The 14084-nt window shown below is 42.8% G+C and overlaps 1 protein-coding gene across 2 annotated transcripts in view; it reads left to right on the forward strand.

Moving 5' to 3' along the window:
• The window catches only part of CEP131 (centrosomal protein 131), a 68430-nt gene that overhangs the window by 36809 nt on the left and 17537 nt on the right, over positions 1-14084 (forward strand). Inside the window, exons 14-22 of one of the 2 annotated variants that reach the window (XM_074224932.1) lie at positions 193-330; positions 1235-1360; positions 3094-3210; positions 5349-5451; positions 6331-6532; positions 11831-11938; positions 12064-12181; positions 12681-12755; positions 12944-13086. In XM_074224932.1, coding sequence (XP_074081033.1) covers positions 193-330; positions 1235-1360; positions 3094-3210; positions 5349-5451; positions 6331-6532; positions 11831-11938; positions 12064-12181; positions 12681-12755; positions 12944-13086 — 1130 coding nt within the window. The remainder of the gene's footprint in view (positions 1-192; positions 331-1234; positions 1361-3093; positions 3211-5348; positions 5452-6330; positions 6533-11830; positions 11939-12063; positions 12182-12680; positions 12756-12943; positions 13087-14084) is intronic. The other variant, XM_074224933.1, reaches the window with a different exon arrangement.

Below are 14084 nucleotides of genomic sequence, written 5' to 3' on the forward strand. Positions count from 1 at the left end.
GTTTAATTAAGTCACCTCTGATTTAGGGAGTTACTTGGGAGTGGGGGGGATATGATAAAGAAGGGTACTTGGGAAAGGCAGGTAACATGCTCAGCTGGTTCTGAGGAGAGATTTTCATGAGAAATAATCAGTTTCTATTAGAGCCAGGTAGTAGATGGTGTTGGTATGTCTAATCCCTACTGCTTGCCCCAGGGGATCTTGACTGAAGAAGAGCTGACTCACCTGGAACAGGCATCAGCTGTGGCTACTGAGGTCACCAGCTCTATCATGAGACTGAAGTTGGAGGTGGAGGAGAAGAAGCAAGCCATGACCCTGCTGCAGACAGCATTGGTGGGTGACCCTAGATAGAAATGACCAACATTCTTAAGGTCTTCTGGAAGCAGTTTTGGGGAGGTTAGTGTGGGACTGGGCTAAGGTTTTCCCTGTGAGAAGGGAGTATTTAATTTTGGATAAGAATTTGTTTCCCTCCATGTGACAGGTGTTCTGAAGAAATGTGAAAAAGGAGATGTGTCCCCTCTGGCTGTAGCTTAAAGCAGAAGAAATCAGGCTTATGCTTAACTAACCTCAGACAGGGTGGGCTATGTCCTGATCTGAGAGAATTCTAGAAATTCCACCCCCACCCCCCTGGCCTGCTCCAGACCTCGAAGGAGGTCTTCTCCCAGATCTTTCCAACAACTAGCACAGGGCCTGTCACATAGGTACTTAATACATGTTTGCTTACTGTTTTATTGCTTTCATGTAAACCTGCTTCTCTCATCTCTGGCTCATCTGCCCAGGGAGGCCTAACCAGAGCTCTAACTCAAATCCTGGGGTGCTTAGACCATTGTGGGAAAGACTGAACATCTGGGGTGGTTAACCAGGTTTGTGATTTAATGCTGCTGCTTGAGAAGATTTGCAGTGGAAGGCATCCTCTGCCCTTCCTTGGAAGCAGGTTAGGAGTACTATGTCTTGCAGGCCTGCCTTTCTCGCTCAACACTTTAACTACTTGCTTCTCATAAGCAGGGAATCAGATCTGGGTCTGTTTCAAGATGTCTCCTCCCTCCCACTCCAACATTTCTTGGATTTCTTTTATTGCTTCCTCCCACTATGAGCTCCAGTAGAATTAGAACTCTATAGTTGCCCCACAACCAGCCCTGTCTCCTCTGATCCTGGCCTCTGCTCCTTTAATTTGAACCCAGGTACCAGCCAACCCTCCTTCCCCTCCCATCCTCTTCCCCTGAAACCCCATTGACAGGCTCAGCAGCGAGAGCTTACTGTGCGGAACGTGAAGGCGACAGAGAAGGAGCTGAACCACCAGCTCCGGTTACAGAGGGAGCAGTATGAAGCTGCTATCCAGAGACACCTGACCTTCATTGATCAGGTAACCTTGTGTGCTCAGGGCAAGGAACAGGACTTAGGGGGTAGTTCATGGATTTGAAACTCATGACTCTGCCTTTTATTTTTGTGTTGATTGGAAGCTGTGTCACTTTCCCTCTCCAAGTTTCATTTTCCCACCTGCAAAATGGGAGGGTGATTCTTGTTCCTGCTTCATTCAGTCAATATGGAAGCAATTATTAAATGCCAACTATATCACAGACACTCTGCTGGGCACTGGGGATACACAGACAAGATGCACAGTCCCTTCCCTCAAGGAGCTTACATTCTGTTGGGTGTGACAACATGAACATATATAGATGTATACAAATACCCAGTGATTGAAGGGAAGATAGTAACTGTCGGGTGGATCAGGAAATGCCTTGTAGAAAGTGGAGCTTGAACTGAGCCTTGAAAGAAAGCAGAAATTCTCAGAGGCAGAGATGAGAAAGGAATACATGCCCAGCCATGGAGAACAGCCTGTGCAAAGGTGTGGAGGGAAGAAATGAAGTACTGTATTGAAGAACAAACAGTAAGAAGGCCAAGTTGGAAAACCATGGATTTCATAAAAGAATAATGTTTTATAAGATTGGAAAAGCAAGTTGGGACCAGGTTGTAAAGAGCTTTACATGCAAAAAAGATAGTTTATATTTTATGTTAGAGAGCCAAGAATTGAGTTTTTTGAAAGGGGAAGTAATCTCAGTTGTAATGAAGCACCTGGGCTTCAGGAACATCATTTTGGCAGATAGACTGGAGTGAATGGAAATCTGAAGTGGGGATATAAGATAATGATTGGATGCCTATGGAGATGAAACTAGAGGGCTTTGGTTTTTTGTTTTTGTTTTTACATATAATGACTAACTGTGTCTCGTAGCCTTTTTCTTTAATCCTGACCATATACATATACATACATACACACACACACACACACACACACACACACATTCCATAGGTCAAGATAGCACAGGAAGTCAAATTTTGGAAAGAGTCAAGTATATATAAATATTTATGATTAGAGAAGTGTTGGCCAATTGCAGAAGCTGTACTAACTAGAAGGGTTTTTTTGGTCTAAGATATGTACCCTGAGAATGGCCCTGTCTGTCTGTAAAACCCTACTAAGGATTTTACTTAATATCCCTTTGAAGATGCTAGTAGTATAGGACCCTGAAGAAGTTTTCTGGTTTAGTCATGTAATGCTTCAGACTTGAAATAATCCCACAAATACTGGTCACTCTGGAAAAGAGGAAAGGGGTTATGACAGGAAACAATAGGAAAGTCATTTTAGGGGGAAGCAGGGAATGGAAAGGGAAATGTTGGCTCTGAGGCCTCATTTGCTGAGGATCTATAGGATACCTGATGCAGTCCCATATCCCCAGCTCTTGTCAGGCTCAGACACCATCACATGAGTTCCTGAACTCACATGCCACAATCAGTTATTTGTTTTGATACCTCTGTTCTTCCTGTTTCCCAGGTCCCAGTTTATTCATCCCTTCCTGATAGTGTGGAAGGACTGTTCTCAGGTTGTTTACCCCCAGGGAGAGGAGACAGTTCTGTTTGTGAAACTCACTAGGATTGGTTTCCCTCCAGTCTTCTCTGCTGGGGTTGCTTCCTGGGTTTCCCTTCCTCCTGAAACAATTGTGAGTTAATCCTGAAATTAGGGGAGTATCCCCTTAGTACCTTTAGGTCCTGAGTTAGCAACTTTATCCATTGGCTTCACCTGGTCCCCTCCTCAAATCTCAGCTGATTGACGACAAGAAGGTCCTGAGTGAGAAGTGCGAGGCAGTGGTAGCTGAGCTGAAGCAAGTGGATCAAAAATACACAAAGAGAATCACCCAAGTGCAGGAGCAACATGAACTGGTGAGAGATTCAAGGGGGGGATTCTTTGACTAAACGATGGGTGAAGCAGTGGGTCTGCCCACATTGACCTCTCCTTTCCTCATCTGCCTTGCCTTGACTGGATTACTTCTGTCTGGGCAAAGCTTTAATTTCATCGACTTCTTTATCTCTCCTTTCCCTTTTTCTCTTCCTCTATTTCCTTAGGTATGGTGTGTCTTCAGTCTTTTGTGTCAGGGAAATTTCTGTTGTCATATCTCAGCCAGAATTCTTGAGGGATTTGAAGGGGCAAGGGGAGAGCCTGAGAGAGTGGCACCTAGGAAACCTTAAAGCACTGCCCTGGATAATATATATTGCAGCCAAAGCCTGCTGAGAGCTTGCTCAGATAGTTTCATAAATATTACCTGAGGAATGCTGGAACTTTTTCACATCCTAATGTGATGATGGGTGAATAAGGAGAGCTTACAACTCATTTGCGTACTGATAAACCAATCTTTTTTACTTGGGGAAATGAATTAGAGGAGAAGAAATCAGGAGAAGAAATTAAGAAAGACAAATTTCAAGAGACTATAATAATTTAATTTCAATCTATGCTGAATAGTAGTTGTATGCTTTATGTAGATGTATTCAAATTTATAGTGATATACTTGGAATCTTTCTTAAGGTATTTCATAAAACTTAGTACTGCCTTTTAGTTTCCTGATGTGACTCTATTGGAATGGCTGTTAGAGCCCACTTTCTCACTTTATCTCTCCATTGCTTAAAACAAGGGTTCTTAACCTTGGTTCCCTTTGGCAGTCTGATGAAGTCTATGATCTGAGAAGAATGTTTTTAAATGCAAAACAAAATATACAGGATTACAAAGAAACCAGTTATATTGAAATACAGTCTTTAAAGTATATGTGTGTGTGGTGTATATATATATACACCACACACACACACACACATATATATATATATATACATACATATACATATATATATTTTAATGGATTTACAGATTCCAAGTTAAGAACCCCTGATCCCTAAACTTGTAACTCCATATGGGACCTGGAAACCCTGGAGTGGTTTTATTGGTTTTCTTTTGTGGCCCAACTATTAGAGGGGGTCACAGAAAGTAAGGGAAAAAACCTCACAACCTTGTACTCTACAAAACTGTTCTGAATTTTCCCTTTGCCAACCTTTGGGAAGAGGTTAAAGGAGACAAAGACATGGCCATGAAAGAACCCTGCTTTAGGGAAGAGACAGCAAAATGCAGAGCTCAGGGCAGTAAAACAGTGAGGGGACAAAAGAAAATTGGAATTTATTTCCCAGACCTTGTTTCAGTCTGAACTTTTCTGATTTAGTTTCTCTTTCTGCTAAGCAGGTGCCCTGCTCTCTGTTGCCTTCCTTCTGGGGAAAGTAGCTGATTTTTTAAAAGAGTTTACAAAACAAAACCATAAGAGGTAAAAGAGGTGATTGGCCCATTGAAAATAAGTCCCTTTTAAAGCCAATTCTCAGTACCTGAGGTATCTTTATGTCATTTACCTCTTAAAGTAACAAGATGAATCCTATTTCAATAGCTATCCCTTGGCCTCTCTCTTGGGAACACTGAGGCAGATAGTGTTTGCCTAGTAGACACACTAGCAAGTTTATGCCCAACTTTGTTGACATTGCCAGAAAGATCATCTTATGTGAATACATCTGCTCAGAAGTCCTTTCGAACTTGTTGTGAGGGGGTGGCTAGGTGGTGCAGTGGATAGAGCACCGGCCCTGGAGTCAGGAGTACTTGAGTTCAAATCCAGCCTCAGACACTTAATAATTACCTAGCCGTGTGGCCTTGGGCAAGCCACTTAACCCCATTGCCTTGCTCCCCCCCAAAAAAAAAAACTAAAAAAAATTTTAAAAAAACTTGATGTGAGGCACCACAAAAAAATAGACACGTGTGAGGGGAAGATAATCCTTGTAAAAGTCAGCAGCCTATAATTTGACCTTGGTGTGTCACTTTCTTGAAGTTTTGGCTGTTTTGCATGTATTAATAGCCCTTGTTATTTTTGTTCTGCTGTTAGATCCTAGAAGCACTCTCTACCCGTTTAAGAAGTCTGTAAATAGGTGGTAATGAATAGATGTGGGTTTCGTCTTCTACTTCTCCTGGGCTGTTCTTTAGCATCCTTTTTTCACAGGAGATTAAGAAACTCAAAGAACTGATGAGTGCCACAGAAAAAATCCGCAGAGAGAAGTGGATCAATGAGAAAACCAAAAAGATCAAAGAGATCACTGTCCGAGGTATGGGGTAGCCAGAAGGCCAATTCTCAGGAATTATCACTTCAGTGTGAATGTGACTCATGAAGGCCAGTGACATATTTGTTAAGGACACTTAGATGTTCTCTCTGATCTCAGTCAACAAGGGTACAGCTCCCTGTTCTGCCAGGGCAACTGTCAAGGTCATATTCCTGGGTAAAGAAAAACAATCTGAAAACCATATACTAGGAGGAACAGTTAAAGAATTGGGTCTGTTTATCCTGGAAAAGAGGCCAAAAAAGGCAAGTTATCATAACTATTTTCACATATTTGAAAGGTTCTGTTTCAAGTGCTGCTCTAGAAGAAAGGACTGGCACAGTAGAGAGTTAGGACAGAGGCATGTCTCTGGCTAGTAGAGGAACTATCCAGCAGGGGGAGAGGCCTCCTAGTCAATACTGAGTCCCCATCATTCAAGAAGAGCCTAAAGTGGAATTGTAGAAGAGAAGACTGCAGGGTTAGAAAACCTTCCAAGGTCCCTTTGAATTTAGATTCTGAGTCTTTTAAGGCCCTGGAGAGAGTGGGACCCTTGCCCAGGCTTTGATACCATCTCTTTATGCCTTTCAGCTAAAAGGAGAGAAAAATAGGGGCATTGATATTAACACAAGACAGTTCATGCTTCCCAACCTTGTTAGTTTTAACTAGCTGTTTTTCTCTCTTTGGTGACAGATCCCTCTTTAGATTGCCCCTGAGGGTGGAGGGTTGGGGAAGATCCCATTTCCTGACAGAATGCCCAAGCTTTCTTTTTATGCCTGAAGGTGACAGAGAAGAGTATTTTCTTTATCCCCAGAAGTGAGATTGGGTCCTGAGCTCATGCATAGGACCCTTTTTCTGACTGGGGTGACTGTTCCATGCCCCTTGTTCTAGGCTTGGAACCAGAGATCCAGAAGCTGATCGCCAAGCACAAGCAGGAAATTAAGAAGTTAAAGACCCTGCATGAGGCTGAACTGCTGCAATCAGACCAGCGCGCTGCTCAGCGTTATGTACAGCAGACCGAAGAACTGCGGGAACACCTGGAGAGAGAAAAAGAGGAGGAGGGACGGCGGGAGAGGGAGCTGGCCAGGCAGAGGTACATGGAAGGGTTTCTGGTGGAAAAGAGTAGGAGAGTATACTAGGCAAGGGGTCAGGAAGACCTGTGTTCAAATCTTGTCCCAGAGTCACTTTCTAGCTAGTGTGATCCTGGGTGCACCACTTAATCCCCATTTGCCTCAGTATTCCTATCTGTAAAATGGGGACAATAATATTACTTGTCTTCCAGGGTTGTGAGGATCAAATGAGATAAATGTAAAGCAATTTTAGCACAGTGACTGGCACTGTAATTAGTAAGCGATTCACACACGATATACACATACATATATAAGTATAGATAGCTATGAGTAGATCAGTATAGAGTGACATATATGTACATATATACACACGTAGATGTTGGCTTATGATTATGATTATTATGTGACTCCTAACATGATTGAAATTGGGTCAGGGGGTGAGTGGTATATCATTTGTTCTAAAGCAAAGAGCAAATGAACCTGGAGCAGAATTAGGGTTTGTTCAGTCCCTACAAAAGGGATCTGAAATAGAACCAGGATCTCAAATCAAAAGTAAAGACTGGGTTCTTCCCTCTCCACTTAATACTGTGCTTTCCAAGGGGCTGAAGGGTAATTCTGGAACAAAATAGTTGAGAATATTGGGGTAAAGAACACTGAATGGGGAATCAAGAGACCTGGCTAACTATGTGACCTTGGACAATAGCTTCACCTCTTCAAATTTCTATTTCCTTTTCTGTAAAATGAAGGTGTTGTGGGGTGGCTAGGTAACACAGTGGATAGAGCACCAGCCCTGGAGTCAGGAGTACCTGAGTTCAAATCCAGCCTCAGACACTTAATAATTACCTAGCTGTGTGGCCTTGGGCAAGTCACTTTAACCCCATTGCCTTGCAAAAACTAACTAAATAAATAAATAAATAAAAATTAAAATTAAATTAAAATGAAGATGTTGGACACATGATCTCTGAGATCCTCTATAATTCTTGACATTTCATGACTTAAGAACAGAGTGAAAGAAACTGAGGATCAGACCACTTCAGTTACTTCCTTTAAGGCTTCACAAAACTGATGGTTATCTAAACCTGAGCTCCTTTGTCCTTTGTTCTTAAAGAGGACCATGAAATTTGGAAGATGATATCATGACTTGCAAGTGAATTGGATTTAAGTGAGCAGATGCTATTCACTTTCTACCCCAGAGCCATCTGAGTCCAGTGGCCAGATATAGATCTGGACAATTGGAGATGACCCTGAATATAGTGGACCCTTTTAAGCTATATTTTTTCTCAGTTTGACTGAGGTGCAACACCCATTCAGTGATAAAGTTTAGGTAAGAAATGAGGCAAAGAAAGTCTTTTATCTAATAAAAAAAAATCAATCTCAGAGGGGAAGACCCTCAGGGGTTCTGACCAAAATAGAAGCAATTAATATTTATACTTAACTCTGAACTGTGAGGGTACAAACATTAAGACTTGAGGGGGGGGGGAGCACCGGCCACAAAGTGGGGGAACAGCGGGGGACCTCTGCCAGAGCAAGCACATGGAGCCCAGCCCTCAGGGCACACAGCCAGCAGCATGGTCTTTCCACAGCCCAGATCCAGAAATGCAAGCAACTGGAGCCGGTAAGCAGGAGTCCCCAGGTCATGAGCCATTGAACCTAGGGAGGGGAGTGAAGAGAGAGACTGCCAAGCTCTGTCCTCTGCCCCTGGAACAGGACTCTGGGGCTCTGACCACATTCAGATCCTGATCGCAGTCTAGGCCCCCCCATAGAACAGCAGGCCCCCCCACCTCAGCCCTGTGGCAGAGGGGGGCACATATGGTCATGCACAGACCAGAAGGGAGGACAGAGCCTCACACACTGAGACCCTTGTGGGAGTGTCCCAAAAGCTCAGGAAGCACCCCAAAACCAGGACCAGGCTGGGAAAATGAGCAAGCACAGAAACAAGAGGAAGACCATTGAGAAATATTTTGCATATGAGCCCAAGAAGGATCAAAATACTCAGCCTGAAGATGAGGAAGTACAAGCTCCTGCATCTAAAGACTCCAAGAAAAATAGAAATTGGGTTCAGGCTATGACAAAGCTCAAAAAAGACTTTGAAAATCAAATGAGGGAGTTAGAAGAAAAACTGGGAAAAGAAAGGAGAGAGATGCAGGAAAAACATGAAAATGAAGTCAGCAGCTTAGTCAAGGAAATCAAAAAAAATGCTGAAGAAAATAGCATGCTAAAAATCAGCTTAGGTCAAATGGATAAAACAGTTCAAAAAGTTATTGAGGAGAAGAATGCTTTAAAATGCAAAATTGGCCAGATGGAAAAAGACAAGAAAAGTCCCTGAGGAGAACAAATCCTTCAGACAAAGAATAGAATTCAGGGAGATTGATGAATTTACCAGAAATCAGGAATCAATACTTCAAAACCAAAAAAATGAAAAATTAGAAGAAAATGTGAAATATCTCATTGAAAAAACAACTAATGTGGAAAACAGCCTTAGAAAAGATGATTTAAAAATTATTGGAATACCTGAAAGTCATGATCAGGAAAAGAACCTTGACATCATTTTCAAAGAATTACTACAGGAAAATTGCCCTGGTATTCTAGAAGCAGAGGGCAAAATAGAAATGGAGAGAATCCACCAATCCCCCCCAAGAAAGAGATCCCAAAAAAACCAACCCCTTAGGAATATTATAGCCAAGTTCCAGAACTCCCAAGTCAAAGAGAAAATATTACAAGCAGCCAGAAGGACACAGTTCAAATATCGTGGAGCTGCAGTCAGGATCACACAGGACTTAGCAGCAACTACATTAAAAGCTCGTAGGGCTTGGAATACAATATCCCGGAAGGCAAAAGAGCTTCGAATGCAACCAAGAATCAACTACCCAGCAAAACTGAATGTCCTCTTCCAGAGAAAAAGATGGACTTTCAATGAACCAGGGGAATTTCAAATGTTCCTTTTGGAATGGCCAGAGCTGAACAGAAGGTTTGATCTTCAGATACAGGACTCAGGTGAAGCATGGAGATTGGAGGAGAGGGGGAAAATATGAGGGACTTAATGATGATAAACTGCATGTATTCCTTCATAGAAAAGTACACTGATAATACTCATATGAACGTCCTCAGTTAATAGAGCAGGTAGAGGGAGCTTTTATAGTTGAAAGCACAGGAGAAAGCTGAATTCGAAGATGAAATATGGTGTAAAAATGGAGTCAATAGAAAAAAAGGGAAATGGAATGGGAGAAAGAAAAAGGGGGGGAATAAGCCAAGATATTTCATATAATAAGATTTTTCTTTATTACAATGAGCTATTGCAATGATATGGAAAGGGGGAATGAGGGAATCTTCGCTCTCATCAGAGGTGGCTAGGAGAGGAAACAGCATATATACTCAATGGGGTATAGACATCTGGAGTAAGAAGGAGGTGGAGCAGGGGGAAGGGGTGGGGATGTGAATAAAGGAGGAGAGGATGGACCATGGGGGGAGAGTGGTCAGATATAACACATTTTCTTTCTTACTTCTTGCAAGGGGCTGGGATTGGAAGGTCTGTCCAGGACCATAGGGCCAGGTGGATACTAGGCCTAAGAGGTGGTATGGGGGCTCAGGGCCTCTTGGCCCCAGGACCAGGGATCTGTCTGCTGCATCACTCAGCTACCCTACAGCAGAGTCAGAGTGAAAGGAGAGAGAAAATATAGTACATGGTAGTGGAGAAATAAGAAAGGAGGGAGTTGCAATCAGCAGTGGCAACGTTGGAAAAATATGGAAATAACTTTTGCGATGGACTTACCATAAAGAATGTGATCCACCCATGATAGAGTTGTTGGTGTTGGAACAAAGACTGAAGCACATTTTTTTTATTATTATTATTATTTGGTGATGGGTGCAGGGCAGATGGGTCTGGGTGGCCTGCCTGGAGACGCATAGCAGGGTGATCGTTGGTTGTCTGGGGCCAGATTTGGACCCGGGTGCTCCTGGCTCGGGGGCCGGTGCTCTGTCCGCCACCCAGCCTCCCCCACTATTATTACTATTTTATTTTATTTTGGGTCTTTTTTTTCTCTTTGGTTTTTGCAGGGCAGTGGGTTTGGGGTGGTTTGCATGTCACACAACTGGGTGATTGTTGGGTCTACAGGGCTGGATGTGGGCTCGGGTGCTTGTGGCTCCAGGGCTGGTGCTCAGTCCACAGTGCCACCTGGCCATACCTACAATTATTACTATTTTTTTATTTTAATTTTTTTCCTCTCCCCTTTACTTTATCGCTCAAATAAGTATATTTATGGGGGAGGGGGTATTTCCTTTCCTCTTAAACAAGACTTTTATTAATGTAAAAAAAATTTGTACAAAATGAGAATAAAAAATAAAATTTATTTAAGGCAAAAAATTTATTTGAGAGAAGGGGTGACTAGGTGGTGCAATGGATAGAGCACCAGCCCTGGAATCAGGAGTACCTGAGTTCAAATCCAGCCTTAGACACTTAATAATTACATAGCAATGTGGCCTTGGGCAAGTCACTCAACCCCATTTGCCTTGCAAAAACCTAAAAAAAAAAAAAACTTGAGGGAAGAGGATAGTGGAGGAAATTGGTATGGTTTCTTTTTCCCCACTCCCACCCCCTCCAAGTTCTAGATATCTTTCCTAGAGGGGAAAGATTCATTGCTATTCTAAAAGTAGTCGAAGCTTCCTTCCAATATAGAATCTCAGAGACCTTGCCTTTCTAAAGAAAATGTTAGTTTTTGTAATTGTTAATGTCCTTTTACCAGCACAGCATAGTGGATCAGGCTCCTTTCACCTTAGCTTCATCTCACAACCGATCTGTGGGGGGAGTGGAATCAGTAGAATCTAGAATGCCCATCACGTAAGTAGCAAATGTATACCCAGAACAGAAGGAGCTGAACTATTTTAGTAAGGATCAAATCAGATAATATAAGTATGTTGTTAACTGTGGCATACCATATAAAATTAAAACTATTATTATTACCACTCTTGTTCTTTTCTCCTTCGGTACATCCCCTGTTTTTCGATCTTTATTTCTTGCTCAGGGTTTCTAGAACAGGAGTATTTTCCCAAATCAAACTTTAGGGTTTGGTCAGGATCCTACTCCATGGATCCCACCAATAGAAGCAAATCCTTGGGGTGGAGGAGTAATAGACTTCCTCTTTCCACATCTCATTATCAATTCACCTTAGCAGTTGCCTCACTTTTACTTACCCCAACACACACATTACCCTGGTTTGCATTGATTTAGCTGGTAGTATACAATCAATCCAGTTGAGGGAAGTGCATCCTCCCATCAGCAGTTAAGCAGAAATGAGTGTAATCAGAAGAATCTCTCTTCCCAACAGATATGAAAAGCACTTAGAGGAGGAGGAACAGGCCCTCCAGCAGCAGCGGCGCCGACTCTACAGTGAGGTGGCAGAGGAGAAGGAGCGACTAAGCCAGCAGGCTGCCAGGTAGCCAGGAGGAAGAGAGGCAGGCAGGCAAAAGTTAGCCAGGAGCAGTCCAGCAGCTGTGGGATTGTAATGTTCTTTCCCCCACTCTTTCCTTGGCCCTGACCACTCCTGCCTGTGCCTTTCAGGCAACGGGCAGAGTTGGAGCAACTGAAGCAGCAGCTTGAGGAGAACAGCTGTGTGGTGACGAAGGCCCTCAGGGAAGAGTATGAGAAGGGGAGAGAGGAGCAGGAAAGGCGACACCAGGTTTCCTCTCTCTCTTTCCTCCTGAGGCCCTACCCCAGACCCTCCTGACCGCCCCCCCCAGTGTACCCCCAGTGTATTCCACTATTTTCACAATAGTAGCTAACATGAGCTTGTTTTACCCTAAGACACTTTAAACAGGTCCCTCCAACCACATGTTGACTCTTCTATTGAGATCCAAAGGGATACAGAGGGCACTTCAGATTTCAGAGCATTGTTTTATTTTGCTAGGTCTCCTGACTCCCAGCCAGGCTGCTTCTCCTTAGACTCTGCTATGTTTTGGGAAACCCTGGGTCCCCCTCTTCTCCCTCACCAGCAGCTCTACTTGTTCTGAGAACATCTAAAAACTTCCCCCATTTGAGCTCTGAGCCTTTCCCAGAATCATGGGTTTATTCTTCAAGATATGCGACATGTCAAACTCTAACAGACAGAGGCTCAGGTCCTGGGCTGAGTGGAGAGTGATCACTAGGGCCTGTATGATAGGACTTGCTTTGTCTTTTAGTTGGATATGAAAGCTCTGAAGGAACAGCTGGAAATGGAGAAGGAAGCCTGGGAAGCCAACTACTTAAAGAAAGAGGTAAAAACCAGTACTTATGTTTCCCTTCCACTCCTTGTGTCTCTTACCTCACTCTGTATCATCTCAAGATTCAAAAAAAGACAATCAGCATATGGTCAGGTGTTGAATTTTTTTTTTTCATTTGCATTCCATTATTTAGAAGAATAGTCTTCATTAACATCTGCCCAATCTCTACTGTTCTCTCCCAGGAAGCGTGGCTTTTGAAAAGGGAGCGGGAGCTGAAGGATGAAGTTCTGAAAGTCAGGGACAAGGAGATCGAACTGGTTATCCAGAGGCTTGAAGCTGACATGACCCTGACCAAGGAGGAGTGTGAGCAAACTGCTGAGAATAGGTGAGAGTTAGGGAAACCTAACTGAAGACTGTCAATTTAATCTTAAAAGTAATTAAAGGAGCTCATTGAGTTGGGAGAGAGGCAGGATTAGGGAGGACTTGAGTTTTAGGAAAATCACTTTAGCAGCTAAATGAAGACTGAGCTGAGGTGGGGAAGGGACTTTGAGACAGAAGACCATCTAGAGAGCTATTCCAGAAATGAGGTGAGGAGCCTAAACCAGAGTTACAACTTTGGGAGTGGCTAGATGGGGGCTATATACAGATGCTGCTAAGATAGAAATGGTGGGATTTGGCAATTGAGTCAGGATGTGAGGTGAATGAGAGGGAGGAGTTTCAATCAGTTAAGCATTTCTTAAGTGCTTACCATAGTCCATGAAGCATTCTGCTAAACACGTAAAATACAAAAAACAAAACATACATATACACACAAATCATTTAAAGTAAATACAGTGTAAATGGAAAATAACCTTAAAGAAGGGGCCTCCTGGAAGAGGGGAAGTCAAGTAATCTTAAGAATTTGGAAAGGGGGCGGCTAGGTGGCGCAGTGGATAAAGCACCAGCCCTGGAGTCAGGAGTACCTGGGTTCAAATCCGGTCTCAGACACTTAATAATTACTTAGCTGTGTGGCCTTGGGCAAGCCACTTAACCTCATTTGCCTTGCAAAAACCTAAAAAAAATAAATTAATTAAAAATTTAAAAAAAAGAATTTGGAAGGGAAATGTTTTAAGCATTACAGCAGCAAGGAATAGCAGTTAGACCAAAGTAGATCACTGAATGTAAAAGACTATTCTACTAAGGGAAGTAACTGAAGTGATCTGATCTTCAGTTTCTTTCACTCTGTTCTTAAGTCATGATATGTCAAGAATTATAGAGGATCTCAGAGATCATGTGTTTAACACTTTCATTTTATAGAAAAGGAAATAGAAACTTGAAGAGGTGAATTCACAATTGGGTTGTGAAGAACTTTTAAGTGTCAAGGACTTTATATTTGATCCTGGA

This window comes from Macrotis lagotis, chromosome 2 (genome assembly GCF_037893015.1).
Source record: "Macrotis lagotis isolate mMagLag1 chromosome 2, bilby.v1.9.chrom.fasta, whole genome shotgun sequence".
Lineage (NCBI taxonomy): Eukaryota > Metazoa > Chordata > Mammalia > Peramelemorphia > Peramelidae > Macrotis > Macrotis lagotis.